The 16,334-nt window shown below is 38.9% G+C and overlaps 1 protein-coding gene and 1 long non-coding RNA gene across 5 annotated transcripts in view; one reads left to right on the top strand and one right to left on the bottom strand.

Annotated features, from left to right (window-relative positions):
* Positions 1-1,506: 1,506 nt before the first annotated feature.
* On the bottom strand, positions 1,507-8,803 carry SETD9 (SET domain containing 9). 3 transcript variants are annotated; one of them, XM_042939270.1, is made up of 7 exons: positions 8,397-8,460; positions 7,705-7,886; positions 6,842-7,209; positions 5,343-5,466; positions 4,738-4,853; positions 3,913-4,018; positions 1,507-1,876 (listed from the first exon to the last, which is right to left on the bottom strand). In XM_042939270.1, exons 2-7 carry the CDS (start codon positions 7,734-7,736, stop codon positions 1,789-1,791), a joined length of 834 nt encoding a protein of 277 aa, XP_042795204.1. In that variant the 5' UTR covers positions 7,737-7,886; positions 8,397-8,460; the 3' UTR covers positions 1,507-1,788. The 3 variants fall into 3 exon arrangements, with proteins under 3 accessions (XP_042795204.1, XP_042795197.1, XP_042795213.1); XM_042939263.1 differs by lacking the exons at positions 7,705-7,886; positions 8,397-8,460 and adding an exon at positions 8,667-8,803; XM_042939279.1 differs by lacking the exons at positions 7,705-7,886; positions 8,397-8,460 and adding an exon at positions 8,667-8,803 and having other exon boundaries at positions 1,789-1,876; positions 3,913-4,014.
* Positions 8,721-16,334, top strand: part of LOC122220148 — a 74,165-nt gene continuing 66,551 nt past the window's right edge. For both annotated transcript variants that reach the window (XR_006202696.1, XR_006202695.1), the window contains exon 1: positions 8,721-8,804. This is a non-coding gene — a long non-coding RNA (uncharacterized LOC122220148). The remainder of the gene's footprint in view (positions 8,805-16,334) is intronic.

Raw genomic sequence — 16,334 nt, 5'->3', positions numbered from 1 at the left:
TCAAGATCTGAGTTACATTTACAAGAACCTCTCCGGGTGATCAATTCTGTAAAAGTGGCAGGAGTGGAAACAAGGGAAGGCAATTACGATACTATTGAAATTGCAATAAACTGAAGAAAGTTGTTGATGTAGCAGTTACGGTGGTTAAAATCTGGTTCCATGTTAGGATTTGAGGTGTCCTCTCCACCCAAGATTGGAACTGAGAAATGTGGGAGTCAGGTTGATGGAGATCAAGGAAAGATTATGAATGAAACTCACTGGAGAATGTGGCTTCAGAGCTGTGGCCAGGTGAGCTCACTAATACCCCACCTCTGAACTACTAGACTCACTCTATCACTGGCTGAGCAGAGAGAAGACCAGGACACCCTCTCTGCTGGCAGAGTCCACAGAAAAAAAAAATACAGGGGTCTGGGCCACGGGTGCCTAGTTCTCCTCCAAAGATAATTTCAGAAAATCATTCTTCCTCCAATGGGTATAGAGAGAGGCCAGGAGCATCACTATTGGAAGTGCTCCCCCTTGGGATAAGAGAATGGGGAGGGGCACCTGAGTGGCTCAGTAGGGTAAGTGTCTGATTCTTGGTTTCAGCTCAGGTCATGTACTCATAGTTTGTGAGTTTGAACCCTGCATTGGATTCTGTGCTGACAGCAAGGAGTTTGCTTGCTTGCTCGCTCGCTCTCTCTCAAAATAAATAAATAAACTTAAAAAAAAAAAGAGAGAATGGGGAATACATGTTCCTCCCATCACCACTATCTTATGACTTTATCTCCATGCTAAAAGCTAAAACAATCCTTAAATCACACACACACACACACACACACACACACACACACAACTCATGGCAACAACATATATTTTTGGCTTTATAATATAAAAATAGAGTTTTTATTTTATTTTTATGAAATTTATTGTCAAATTGGTTTCCATACAACACCCAGTGCTCATCCCCCAAAAATGCCCTCCCACCCCCCATCAACCCTCAGTTTGTTCTCAGTTTTTAAGAGTCTCTTATGCTTTGGCTCTCTCCCACTCTAACCTCTTTTTTTTTTTTCCTTCCCCTCCCCCATGGGTTTCTGTTAAGTTTCTCAGGATCCACATAAGAGTGAAAACATATGGTAGCTGTCTTTCTCTGTATGGCTTATTTCACTTAGCATAACACTCTCCAGTTGCATCCACGTTACTACAAAGGGCCATATTTCATTCTTTCTCATTGCCACGTAGTACTCCATTGTGTATATAAACCACAATTTCTTTATCCATTCATCAGTTGATGGACATTCAGGCTCTTTGCATAATTTGGCTATTATTGAGAGTGCTGCTATAAACATTGGGGTACAAGTGTCCCTATGCATCAGTACTCCTGTATCCCTTGGGTAAATTCCTAGCAGTGCTACTGCTGGGTCATAGGGTAGGTCTAAAAATAGAGTTTTTAAAGAAGTTTGTACACATCAACAGTGCAAGAAATGGTGATGATTTGGTTAAAATTTTATAAACCACAGAGATACAAAATAAAAGAAAAATTGAAATTTTAATTTCAGGCAGTAGGTTTTAATTTAATAAGCTACTGTGTTTTTAGGTGAAAACCAATTAAAATTATAATTGCATTATAAATTTGAAATTGTAATGAAGGAAATAGCTTTTAATATAAACACATTAACATCAATAAAAACAAAAAATTCCCACTCCAATTAGGCCTCAAAATATTTGTTCTATAGGTGGAACTCAGAGATACAATTAACAAAAACATTTAGAATAAATAGCTGAATAGAAAACCTAATTTCTAATTCATAGTTAGCTGACAATTGTATAGTAGTTTGAAAAAAGCTCTTCTCCTTGTTTGATGTCCCTGAGTGCTACAAGAATGACACATCGAAGTGGGCTGAGGACAAAAAGAATACACAAAAGTTAGAAGTATTAACAAATCCAAGCTCATATTTTTAATATAACCAATTTAGCTGTTATAGACATAATTTTATTCAAATTTTTTACTATTGTCTTAGCTATTTGATTTCCCTGAAGAAATAGTTCTTATCCCTGATGGAGACCACAAATCAGTAAGTTTAAAAAAAAACATTTTTTTTAACATTTATTTTTGAGAGACAGAGCATGAGCAGGGGAGAGGCAGAGAGAGAAGGAGACACAATCCAAAGCAGGCTCCAGGCTTTGAGGTGTCAGCATTGAGCCCAATGCAGGGCTCGAACCCACGAACTGTGAGATCATGACCTGAGCCGACGTCAGACGCTTAACCGTCGCTTAACCGACTGAGCCACCCAAGTGCCCCTGTGGTTTAACATTTTAAAATTAATTTGTATCTTTGTATTCTGCAAAGATGAAAACATTACTTAAAATTAATTGGGATTAAAAAAATACTTTTATGAACACCGTAAGACATAAGTAGCCTTCAATGTTCCTACTCAGTTAACTTTTCCTGTACTTGTTGAACAGTAGTGATATTATGCTCCAGAGCATATAGCTAAAAAAAAACCCAACTGTTACATACACACAGGTAGAGACAGAGTATGTATCAAGTACAGAGAACAGTCAAAGTTTGTTGTGTTTTTAGACAGAGTAGGAGTTGGGGAGAAGGGCGGGGGGGGGGGGGGGGGGGGGGGGGCAGAGAGAGAGAGAGAGAGAGAGAGAGAGAGAGAGAGAGAGAATCTTAAGCAGGCTCTATGCTCAGTGTGAAGCCCAATGAGGGGCTTGATTCCATAACCCTGGGATCATGACCTGAGCTGAAATTGAAAGTTGGACGCTCAACCAACTGAGCCACCCAGGTGCCCCCAAAGAACAGTCTAAGTTTTAAATCTCTTTCATCTTAAAAGGACAATTTAATGGGGCCCATAAAAAATAAAGTTTGCTAGCACCTGGCAGCTCAGTGACATGACATAAAGATTATATTTTCCTATAGCACTGTTGATAAAGAACTCTACAGAATTACTTACATTTAGAAATTGTTACTTGAACACTTTCAGACTTTCCACTTATTGAATAGAAATGTTACATTAATAATATGTATTTTCTGAATATTTCCTCTTTTTTTTAATGTTTATTTTTTTGAGAGAGAAAGAGAGAGAGACAGTGTGAGTCGGGGAGGAGCAGGGAGAGAGGTAGACACAGAATCAGAAGCAGGCTCCATGCTCTGAGCTGTCAGCACAGAGTCTAACACGGGGCCCAAACCCATGAACTGTGAGATGATGACCAGAGCCAAAGTCAGGCACTTAACTGACTGAGCCACCCAGGTGCCCCTGAATATTTCCTCATTTTTCATTAAGTTTCCAAACGTAATAGTGAAATGAGCAAAAGAAAGAATAGTGTAATTTAGCCTTTTTCTTCAACTGGGTGTTCTCAAGTGAGATGAAGAACATAATCCTTAAAATGATTAAAAAATGTATTTGAAGATTTTGTAAGTAGAAAAGTAACAATGAATCACTTGAAAAAAATTTTAAGGTTGATACTTATAAAGGACTACATAGAACGAAAATGGGTAATAAGAAGCAGAATGAGCTAAGTTAATGAAAAATATTAAACTTCAAATAAGCCTACATTAATACATTAAGGTATGATGAAAATCAAAATTTAAGTTATAATTTTTTCCTAAGAGAAATTATTCCAAGTTCTGTATAGCTTTTTCTTGGAATATATATATTTAAAAAAATTTTTTTTTAAGTTTATGTATTTATTTTGAGAGAGGACACACAAGAGAGGCAGGGGTGGGGGGCAGTGAGAGAGAGAATCCCAAGCAGGCTCCACATTGTCAGTGCAGAGCCCTATGTGGGGCTCGAACCCACAAACTGTGAGATCATGACCTGAGCTGAGATCAAGAGCCAGATGCTCAACCAACTGAGCCACCCAGGCACCCTCGAATATACATGTTTTTTGAGTACAGCAGAAGACAGGGGATAGGAAAAGACTAACCTTTGTTTGTCACAGCTGTAGGCAATGTTTGGAAGATACTGTTTTAGCTCTATAGGAAAAACTGCAGGCACATCAAATTCCTGGTAACAGACATTAGCGGCTCTGTCTAGGAACAAGCATATAATTTTTAGAAATAGCCGTTTTAAAAAAGGTCATGGAAAACAGAACTGAATTTTAACACTTGATGCATGGTTTTCTAAATTATTAGAACATTTTCAAATTAATAATCACTATTACCTTCCAGGCATTACTAGATTATGTATGTTTTATTATTTACTTTTTGAAGATCAGAAAACAGAGACTCAGAAAGGTTGAAGGTTATGTAGAAAAGTCAGGTTTCAAGTTCATATCTCCCTAACACCAAAACCTATGCTAAATGTAGGCGAGATCAAACTTATATTTTTAGGAAAGTCAAGCCCTAGAGAAGGTAGGTGATTCACAAAAGTAGCAACAGAAAGGGGATACCAGTCTAGTTTAACCTACAAGGTTCTACTGAGGCTCTGACAAAATGATCTCTAATGCTCTCTCTTTTTTTAACTATTAAAAAATGCTAAAATAATAATGATCAAAGGAGCATTTATCAGTTACCTATGTTTACTGAAAAACCAGAAGAAAAATAGTAAATTAAAGAATTCCAATTAATGTATATCATTATTTCCCCAACTTCTTTAATATCTGCCTTCTCAGCATTACAATTTATTTACAGGCTTTGAAAAGCTGAGATGTTAAATTTAACTGCCTCTGGCACTCAGTCATATAGCAAAGGAGAAAAATTACTACTGCTATATTTATATCTTGTCTCACAGACCCATAATGTCAACTTACCATTTGAACAATTGTTGACATACTGTCCTACAGCAAGTGGATTACAAATTTCTGATGTTAGCCATGTACTGTCACTCATTTTTAAAGGACCAAGTTGATCCCTCCCATTGCAAGATCTGAAACAGGTGAAAGCATTAGGTAAGAGATTGTTCTTTTATGTCTTACAGTAAAATCCAAAAGTACAAAATTAATCCTAGAACTGAACAAATCCAATTTCTCTTAAAAAGTTTTGTCTAGTCTGGGATGCCTGGGTGGTTCAGTCAGTTAAGCGTCCAATTTCGGCTCACGTCATGATCTCACAGTCCCTGAGTTCGAGCCCCGGGTCGGGCTCTGTGCTGACAGACAGCTTGGAGCCTGGAGCCTGCTTCAGATTCTGTGTCTGCCTGTCTCTGACCCTCCCCAGTTCATGCTCTGTCCTTCTCTGTCTCAAAAATAAATAAAAAAAAAATTTTTTTTTAAAGTTTTGTCTAGTCAATAGGGCAGCTGAGTTGCCACTTAGCAGCTGTCTAAACAGATTTTTATTTAAAGTGAAAAGGCCAGGGTCATGGTCATTTTCCTGTGGCTCTGTGTCCTATCGTTATGTTTGAACATGGGCACTAACTTACCTGTATACGACTTTTGATATTCCTTTGTCATTTCCATCAATAAGTACCCCATCCAGGCATCTAAAAATAAATGGATTTCCAATGGATTGGAAAAAGATTGGCTCATACTTCTGATATACTGTACCTATTATAAGATAAGGACATAGCAACATGTAAAAATTATTAACATCATGATAAGCACCTTTCTCTGGAAAATAAACATAACATGAAATGAACTATTTTATTTTCTCTACCTTTTTCTAATATTTTACCTCCAGTCTAGATTATCACATTCTCTTTGGCTACTTCTTCCCTTTAAAGAGTGCCCAAAAGTAAATGGAGCAGAGAATCAACTTGTTCACATAGCCAAATAAAATGTGACTATTTTGATTAATTAAAATGTGAACACCACATTTGAGATTCAGCTTTACAAAATTATAGGGGCTTTTTGTTTTGTTTTGTTTTTGCTTTTTAAAGTAGAGTGTTATTTGACATCCATTAAAAAGTCTTTTGGGTTCCTGGGTGGCTCAGTGGTTAAGCATCGAGCTTCAGCCCAGGTCATGATCTCACAGTAGTGAGTTCGAGTTCCACATTGGTCAACTCGAGCCCTGCTTCAGGTGAGCTTGGTTTCTCTCTGCCCCTCACTGACTTGCGCCCTCTCTCTCTCAAAAAAAAAAAAAAAAAAAAAAAAGAAAGAAAGTCTTTTAAGAAATGTATTTGTTAATAACCAGTTAAATAATGTAGACAAAATGGGAATAAATGAATCTGATATTCAGGTTGTTTCCCCTTTCGCTAGCAGTAGAGGAAAGGAGAAAATTAGTATTTACTGAGTGTGTCCTATGTTACTGGCATCCTAATCTATTAAATTTATTCTAGTATTAATTTGTTGCCAGCTTGTTCTATTTAGCCTTTACAGAGTTAGTTGTGTAGGAGGAAACCAACTCTTTTGCTTAGGGATGTAAAATTAGAAAATAGAATGACTTTTTGAAAACATGTCTGAATTAAACATTTGCAAATAATGTAATCTTAGTTTAACAAATAACATACCCTACTAAGCATTCTAGTCAATGATCTTTTTGCAAAGAAGCTGCTTTACTTTCAAAGTGTAGAAATGGCAGAAAGGTATTTATTGATTTACAGGTTTAAACTCTGTCATACCTCTTTTAACCTGTACTATTTTTACCTTTAGTTATCAATTATGTAAGCCAACTGACTTATTCTCTAGTGCTTTCTAAGTAATTCATCTTATCAAAGTAGGCCATACTATATTCTACATTTAAACATTGACTACAAAAATTTCCTTAAAAGAAAAGTGCTTTTATTCAAATAAATACTCAAGGATGCTTTCTAGCACATAAAATAATTTGTAGTTATTTTCGAAATCAGGATTTACAAATGTGTGGAAATCTCAGTTTCTAATTCAACTCCTTACTCAGAGGATTATAAGAGTAAGTATTTTGTTGGACTTATATTAACTGATAAATAGGAAACTCTTGGCAAAGCACTAATTGAGTCATTACCAGGATACATAGATACAACCGCGCCTTTTGGTACCAATCCTCTGGTAACGAAGACACCTTTTCCAGCAGAAATCAATGAGCTAGTTGCTCGGGCAACACTGAAACCCAGTGTCTTATAAAGAATTTCTTCTGGTTTAAAGATATTTTGCTGTTGATGTCTGTATTCAAGCAGTTTCACCCTTGGATGCTGAACTGACAGTAGGTCATGATATTTTGATTTAACGGTTTCTGGAAGCATAGTCAAGATATCTGATTGCTTATGGAAATCATTAATGAACAGAGCTTGGAAAAGTTTCAGTAATGTTCCTAGGACATCTTCATCTGAGATAACTTTGTCTTTGGATTCCTCTGGAACATACCGGATGGTCCTGAAAACAGGAAAAGTTTCCATTCACTACCCTTCAAGTGATAAAAGTCAGGCTTCATGCCTTCATGCCTTCTAAGTTACTGGGCTTAATGATGATTATTCTCATGTGTTTGAAGGGCATAAAACTAAAAAGTTCAAGAAAGAATTGTTTGGGGATAGTTGTAGTTCGCTAACTCCTGGCAATACCCACCCAAGTTACAAATAGCCGGTTATCTGTGAAAAGTCTATCTGTACCAAATGCTGTTGGGTCCTTACATTCATTATCTCATCTTTGCAGACAGGGAAACTGAGGCTTGACGTTGTGGAGCTTGCCCAAGATCCTAAAGCTGTTAAGCAGGAAAGCCACAGCTCAAACAGAACTAGTTCCTCTTCCCACTACATCCATGGCCATTATGTGAATATCGCATAAGAATCCTCATATATTTTATAGGCATTTAATTACAAAGACAAATTTAACATTATATACTTTGTTACATTCTCTCCCGGGAATACTTACTTCTTTAATGGCTGCATCATTTTTACTCGCATAATGGTATTATTTTTTACTTATTGACAAAAAGAAAGCCACTCCGCTTCACAATTCTATAGCAACGGTGGCCCTGAATTCACGTTTCCGCGGAATCAAACTTTGGAAAAGCTCTTCGGTTATTAACTGGCCTTCAGTGGAGCTAGCTTTGCCTATTTAAGTGAGCATTACGTGAGCTTCTTCACGATCGCTACCATGCCACTTACTAGAGCCGGAATTAACAGTGACTCCACCGCCACCCACTCAACTAGATCCCTTTCTTCAGGCATGGACTATTCTAAACCCCACATTCGGACGTGTTTTTAGTGACATTTTGCTTGTTTTTCTGCGTCAGCTAGTGCAAGTTGTTATCCTCACATCCAAGCCGGGCTGCTTTCACCATATAAACTATGGAGCTATCAAAATAAACCTCAGTTTGGCTTTTCTAAGGAACTTTGAAGTATGCCCTGGCGGAGAGAAGGCCATGCACCCTCACGCTGTATAAACTTTGTTCGTTTTCAAAAGTTTCTATTTTTTGCCCGAACAGAAGCGCCCGTCAGCGAAGACCTCTAAAGGAGAGCAGGAGCCGCACTGCCGGTGAGGGACGCCCGCCTCACAGACCTCACAGCGCGGGGTACTCTGGGAGAGTAGGCCTCAGGTCCCACCCTCCTAAGGCTCCCCACCTTCTTCGGTATCCCAGCTGTCCTCCGACTCCACCAGCCTCGACTTCGCCCACTTCAGGCCCCGCCCCACCTCAGGTTCTGCTCGCTACGGGCCCGCCCACCTCGGGCCCCAGGGTCGCCTCAGGCTCCGCCCACCAGAGACCGCCGTTTAAAGCGCTTTTCGCCGGAGGTTCCGCCCACTTAGGGCCCACATGCCTCCAGTTCAGCGGTCCTGGTGGCGTCGTGGGGCTGAAAGAAGACGTCCCTGGTCTGCCGGCCTCGCCCTCTCACCTGGGGTTGTGGTTTAGGTTCAGCGCGATCCAAGGAACGAAGCGGTACTTGTAACGACGCCATCGCTGCCACAGGCCCCGAAGCAGGCGGCCCGGCATGGCCGTCCCGCGGCGCTGTAACGAGGACAGCGCCGGAGAGGTGGGTCACAGTCTCGGGCCCGCCCTGGTCCGGGGAGGAGCGGAGGCCACGCCGTCCTGCCCCTCTTGGGTCTCCGCCTTCAGTGCCTTGCTCCTTTGCACTGGGACTCCCTTGGATCTTGTGGCCTCCGTCCCTCTCCTTTATTGACCTCAGCTGGCTGAATCGTAGGTGCGTATAGATGAGGGAAGCCCTCTATTCCCCTTTTCTTTCTCCATTCGCTCGTGTATTTACACACACACGCGCGCGCACACACACACACACACACACACACCCACTTCGGAGAAGTTCAGACCATGCTTAGTTCCAGTGGATGCAAACTACAAGAATCTCTGAAATCAGTACGTGTTTGTTAAGAATTTATGGGGTGCCTGGGTGGCTCAGTCGGTTAAGCTTGGTGGGTTCAAGCGCGATGTAGGGCTCTGCGCTGACGGCTCGCAGCCTGGAGCTTGCTTCGGATTGTGTGTCTCCCTCTATCTCTGCCCTTCCCCCGCTCACACTCTGTCTCTCTCAAAAATAAATAAATAAACATAAAAAAAGTTATCAGACTGATGTGTTTTCTACCAGTCCTATTTCTATGTGTTTGTCTTATTTCAGTCTTATTTCTATGTGTTCTGTATTCCTACAGAAAATCATAGATATATGTGTGAATGTTTTAAGCTACTACAAATATCCACAACTTCTTTTATTTATTCAAAAATGTATTTTATTGTTTCTCCATATTAGTTTGTATAATTACACTTTATTATTCTGTTTCTACGGTTTTAACATCGTTTATTACTCTTTTTCTGGTAAGTGTACTTCGAATCTAAAAAGTTCTAGTTTTGGTTTGTCAAGAATTTTTGTTTTAAGTTAATGATGAGTATCACATGCTTTTCTTTGCTATTTACTGAGGTGATCACATAATTTCTCTATGTTCTTTTGTTAATGTATGAATTATACATTGTCAGATGTTACACCATGCTTGGATTGAGATAGCTAGATAGTTATGAGTAACACATTGGTCATACTCTATAGGTTTTTATATGCTTTTGTTGTCTCAAATTTATTTCGAAGTGTGTTATAAAATTTTCAGTGTCATGGCTTGTTTGTAGTTTTGTTTTCAGGTTTTGGTGTTAGACTTTTGCTGACCTCATAAAATGGATTGAGAAGTATTCTCTTTTCCTCTACTTGTGAAAAAAGACCAAAACATTTGTATAGGAATGGTGTTATTCCTTCCTTGAATGTTGATAGAATTCACCAGTGAAACCATTTGGGTTTGTAGTTTTCTTTGATAATGAATTCAGTTTTTAAAATTGAAGTACAGTTTTCATACAATATTAGTTTCAGGTGTACATAGTGGTTCAACATTTATATACATTAGTAAGTGATCTCCATCAGAAGTCTAGCTACCATCTGTCACCATACAAAGTTGTTACAGGTTTTGAAATAGCAAGAATTCTTTTTTTATGGCTGAGTAATATTCCATTGTATATATTTATACCACATATTCTTTAAAAAAATTTTTTTTTAACGTTTGTTTATTTTTGAGACAGAGCATGAGCAGGGGAGGGGCAGAGAGAGAGGGAGACACAGAATCCGAAACAGGCTCCAGGCTCTGAGGTGGCAGCACAGAGCCCAATGCGGGGCTTGGACCCATTAACTGTGAGATCATGACCTGAGCCGATGTTGGACGCTTAACTGACTGAGCCACCCAGGTGCCCCACCACATATTCTTTATTCATCTTTTGCTGATGGACACTTAGGTTGTTTACATATCTTGGCTATTGTAAATAATGTTGCAGTGAACATGGCGGTGCATATATCTTTTCCAGTTAGTGATTTTGTTTGCTTCCCAGCTGTGAAATTGTTGAAATGTATGTTATTTCTATTTTTAATTTTTTGGGGGAACTCCAGACTATTTCCCATTGAAGCTGCACCATTTTGCATTCCCACCAACAATACACAAGGTTTCCCTTTTCTCTGCATCTTTGCTGACACTTGTTATTCCTGGTCTTTTTGATACTAACCATTCTGACAGGTGTGAGGTGATATCTCATTGTGGTTTTGATTGGCATTTACTGAATAATAGTAACGAGTATCTTTTCATGTGTCTCTTGGCCATCTGTATGTCTTTGGAGAAATGTCTATTCAGGTTCTCTACCCACTTTTTAATTGGATTTTTTTTTTATTGAGTTGTATCAGCTCTTTATATATTTTGGATATTAACCCTTTATTGTTTTATTAGTTGCAAATGTCTTCTTCCATTTAGTAGGTTGCCTCTCATTTTGTTCATGTTTTCCTTCACTGTGCAAAAGTTTTTTAGTTTGATGTAGTCCCATTTATTTTTGCCCTTGGTGTCCTTGCCTGAGGATGCAGATCCAAAAAAATACTGCTAACACTGATGTCCAGGAGCTTACTGCCTATGTTTTCTTCTAAGAGTTTTATGGTTTCACATTTAAGTCTTTAACCCATTTTAATTTAATTTTGTATGTGGTGTAAGAAAGTGGTCTAGTTTCGTTGTTTTGCAAGTAGCTCTCCAGTTTTCTCAGGACCAAATTATTGAAGAGACTGTCTCTTCCTCATTGTATATTCTTATTTTCTTTGTTGAAAACTAATTGACTGCATAAGTGTAAGGTTTTTCCTGGACTCTAGTCTATTCTGTTGATCTATATGTCTGGTTTTGTGCCAGATCACACTGTTTTGATTATTATAGCTTTATAGCATAGTTTGAGATCAGGGAATGTGATGCCTTCTTAAAAATTATTTATTTTTTTAATGTACATCCAAGTTGGCATACAGTGCAACAGTGATTTCAGGAGTAGATTCCTTAATGCCCCTTACCCATTTAGCCCATCCCCCCACCCACAACCCCTCCAGCAAATCCTCTGTTTGTTCTCCATATTGAAGAGTCTCTTACGTTTTGTCCCCCTCCCTGTTTTTATATTATTTTTGCTTCCTTTCCCTTATGTTCATCTTTTTTGTACCTTAAGTTCCTCATGAGTGAAGTCATATGATATATTTGTCTTTCTCTGACTAATTTCGCTTAGCATAATACCCTCTAGTTCCATCCATGTAATTGCAAATGGCAAGATTTCAGTCTTCTTGATTGCTGAGTAATACTCCATTGTGTGTGTGTGTGTGTATATATATATATACACACACACACACACAACACTTCTTTATCCATTCATCCATCGATGGACATTTGGGCTCTTTCCATGCTTTGATGTTGTTGATAGCTCTGCTATAAACATTGGGGTGCATGTGCCCCTTTGAAACAGCACACCTGTATCCCTTGGATACATACCTAGTAGTGCAATTTCTGGGTCATTGGGTAGTTCTGGTTTTAATTTTTTGAGGAACCTCCATACTTGGCTGCACCAGTTTGCATTCCCACCAGCAGTGCGAAAGAGATCCTCTTTCTCCGCATCCTGGCCAGTGTCTGTTGTTGCCTGAGTTGTTAATGTTAGCCATTCTGACAGGTGTGAGGTGGTATCTCAGTGTGGTTTTGATTTGTATTTCCCTGATGATGAGTGATGTGGAACATTTTTTCATGTGTTGGTTGTCATCTGGATGTCTTCTTTGGAGAAGTGTCTATTCATGTCTTTTGCTCATTTCTTCACTGGATTATTTTTTTGGGGGGTGTTGAGTTTGATAAGTTCTTTATAGATTTTGGATACTAACCCTTTATCTGATATGTCATGGTCTTGGATTCTTGTGTATTGAGAGTTTTTTGATTACTGATTCAACTTCATTACTAGTTATAGGTTTGATCAGATTTTCTATTCTTGATTCAATCTTGGAAGATTGTATGTTTGTAATTTACCTATGTCTTCTGGTTTTTCCTATTTGTTAGCCTATAATTGCAGGATTTTTCTTATAATCCTTTATATTTCTGTGGTGTTCATTGTAACTTCTCTCTCATTTCTGATTTTATTTATTTGGGCCCTATTTGTTTTTTTCTTTTAAGTCTGCGTAATGATTTGTTGATTTTGTTTATGTTTTCAAACAACCAGTTCTGTATTTCATTAATATCCTCTGTGATCTTTATTTCCTTTCTTCTACAACATTAGTATTAGTTTGTTCTTTTTCTAGTTCTTTTAGGTGTAAGCTTATTTGAGATTTTTCTTGTTTCTTGAGATTGGCCTGTATTGCTATAAGCTTTCCTCTTAGAACTGTGTTGTCTGCATCCTGCAGGTTGTGGACCATTGTGTTTCCATTTTCATTTGTCTTAAGGTATTAAAAAAAATTTTTTTTTAATGTTTTTAATTTATTTTTGAAGGAGAGAGAGAGAGAGACAGAGAATGAGTGGGGGAGAGCAGAGAGAGAGGGACACACAGAATCCAAAGCAGGCTCCAGGCTCTGAGCTGTCAGCACAGAGCCCAATGCGGGGCTCGAACTCATGAACCGTGAGATCATAACCGACTGAAGTCGGATGCTTAACTGAGCCACTCAGGCGCCCCTGTCTTAAGGTATTTTTTAAATTTCCCCTTTGACTTTTTTATTAGCCCATTGGTTGTTAAGTAGAATGTTGTTTGGCCTTCATGTGTTTTTTTGTTTGTTTTTTTTTTCCCATTTTTTTTTCTTGCAAGTGATTTCTAGTTTCATACTGTGTGGTCAGAAAAAATGCTTGATATTATTTAATTCTTCTTAAATTTATTGAAACTTGTTTTGTGGCCTAACATGTGATCTATTGGGAGAGTATTCCCTGTACACTTGAAAAGAATGTGTAGTCTGCTGTTTGGGGATGGAATGCTCTGTATATCTATTAAGTCCACCTGGTGTAACATGTCGTTTAAAACCACTGTTTCCTTGTTGATTTTCTGTCTGGATGATCTATCCACCAATGTCACTGCTATTATTTCATTTACTGTCAATTCTCACCTTTATGTCTGTTAATATTGCTTTATATGTTAGGTGCCCCTGTGTTGGGTGCATAGATGTTTTTAGGTGTTACGTTCTTTGGTTTGGTTGATCCTTTTATCTTCTGTAATGCCATTCTTTGTCTTCAGTTACAGTCTGTGTGTTACTGTGTTTTTGTCTGATATAAGTATCCAGCTTTCTTTTTACTTCTATTTGCATGGGCTATCTTTTTCCATCTCTTCTCTTTCAATCTGTGTATGTCTTTATATCTGAAGTGAGTCTCGTGTAGGCAGCTTATAGATGGGTCTTGTTTTTTATGTTTCTTTTTTTTCTTTTTTTTTTTTTTTTTAACCCATTTACACACCTTATGCCTTTTCTTTGGAGCATTTGGTTCATTTAATTTAATGTAGTTATTGATAGATAGGTACTTACTGCTGTTTTGTCAGTTGTTTTCTGTTTGTTTTTGCTGTTCTTCTCTGTTCCTTCTCTTGCTCTCTTTCTTTGTAATTTGGTGACTTTCCTTTGTATTATGTTTGTATTCCTTTTTTGTGTATCTGTTATTTATAGGATTTAGTTTTGTGGTTTATATATAACATGAGGTTCATTCTGTTTTAAGTTGATGGTCATTTAAGTTCAAGTTAAAAGCACCATAGTTTAACCACCCTTACCACATTTTATGTTGTTGATATTATATTTTACATATTAATATGTTGTGTATCCTTTAATTATTGTGGGTCTAGATGATTTTACTACTTTTGTCTTTCAGTCTTCATAACTCACTCTGGTTGATCATTTATCTTTACTATATGTTTACCTTTACCAGTTACATTTTATTTTTTTTCACAATTTTCTTATTTCTAGTTATGGCCTTTTCTTTTTTCATGTAAAGAAGTTTCCTAAAGGTTTCTTGTAAGGCTGGTTTGATGTTAATGAACTCCATTAGCTTTTGCTTATCTGAGAAGCTCTGATCTATTGTTCAATTCTGAGTGATAACTTTGTCAGGTAGAATATTCTTGTTTTAAATGTTTTCCTTTCAGCACTTTGAATATATTGTACCGCTCCTTTTGGCCTGTGAAATCTGAAAAATCAGCTGATAGTTTTTTGAGGGTCCCCTTATACATAACTAGTTGCTTTTCTGTTGCTACTTTAAAGATTTTGCCTTTAACTGTTGACACTGATTATTATGTGTCTTGGTGTGGGTCTCTTTAGGTTCATCTTGTTTGGGACTCTGTGCTTCCTGGAATGGGATGTCTGTTTCCTTCACCACGTCAGGGAAAATTCTGTCAATATTTCTTCAGATAGGTCTTCGACCCCTTTATGTCTCTCTTCTTCTGTACCCATTATGCAAATGTTTCTCTGCTTCCCACATGTTGTTGCTGAGAATGTTGCCCCAGAGGTCCCTTAAGCTATCCTCTTTGTGTTTGATTCTTTTTTCCTTTTGCTGTTCCAGTTGGGTAGTTTCCACTATTCTGTCATCCAGGTTTCTGATCCATTCTTGTGCATCATCTCATCCACTGGTATTTTCTTCTAGTGTGTTTTTTCATTTCAGTTTTTCTTAGGCTCTGATTGATTCTTTTTATATGTTGTTTGTCTTTGTTGAAGTTCCCAGTGTGTTCATCCATTCTCCCGAGTTTGGTGAACATCTTAAGAAAATTAATTTGAACCTTTATCAGGTATATTGCTTCTCTCTCTTTTCTTTAGTTCTTTTTCTGAGGTTTTGTCTTGTTCTCTTGTCTTGAGCATATTCCTCTGTCTCTTTCTTGTGCCTGTTTGTGTTTGTTTCTGTGTATTAGGTAAATCAGTTATATCTTTCAGTTTTGAAAGATTGGCTTTATGCAGAAGGTGTCCTGTCAGGCCCAGTTGTGCAACCCCTCTCCCACCTCCTCATTCTTGAGCCAGGTGCCTTAGAGGTCTCTCCTGTGTGGGCTGCACGTACCCTTCTTTTATAGCTGGGTTGCACTTGGTGTGAACTCCCTGGTGTGCAGGGCAGTTGTGCAGCTTTTTGTGAGGGCTACCCATGTCGACTCTGGATGTCCTGGTGAGTGGGGCTGGTCCTTGGCCTGTCTGGCTGAGAGTACAGGCCATAACCACTATGGGCATGCTTGTGTCAGAGTTGGCTCCTTGTGCAGCTGGCTGTGAAGTCCTGCTGCGGCAGCTGTGGCCATGTGTGTGGGTGGAATAGGCTTCCACTGTGGCTGGCTGTGACCTCCAGGTGTGACTATTGCAGGTGCCCTAGTATTTGGCTCTTCTCCCCTGGGGTGGAGGTTGCTTGCTGGGGATGGGAGTAGTGGGAGGCCAGGGCTCCAGTACAGCTGCCTCCACCCCCAGGTGAGGCAGGGTGGGTGCTGCTTTGGAGGGGTGCTGGGCTGGGCTGGGCTGGGCTGGCACAATCTGCAGAGAAAGACTGGGGCCAGGTGATTGGTATTAGCACAGTAGGTAGAGTGTCAGAAATGGCTCCTGCCAGGCTGGACCAGCTAGGTAGAAGGGAAATGAAAAAAAAAAAAAAGAAGAAGAAAAAGGTGTCTGGTAACACACCCGTCTCTGGAGAATGTTCTAACAGATCCCTGCCCCTCTGGCACATGTCCTAAAATTGGTCAGTGAATCTCTTTTCAGCACCCAGGTGCTTTTCCAACTGCTGCCTCTGCTCTGGAACTTGGGATGATTGAGGTTATGCACCTGCCCTAAAGC

Source organism: Panthera leo, chromosome A1 (genome assembly GCF_018350215.1).
Source record: "Panthera leo isolate Ple1 chromosome A1, P.leo_Ple1_pat1.1, whole genome shotgun sequence".
Lineage (NCBI taxonomy): Eukaryota > Metazoa > Chordata > Mammalia > Carnivora > Felidae > Panthera > Panthera leo.
The sequence above is the reverse complement of the archived record's forward strand: the minus strand, read 5'-3'. Positions and strand labels throughout refer to the sequence as shown.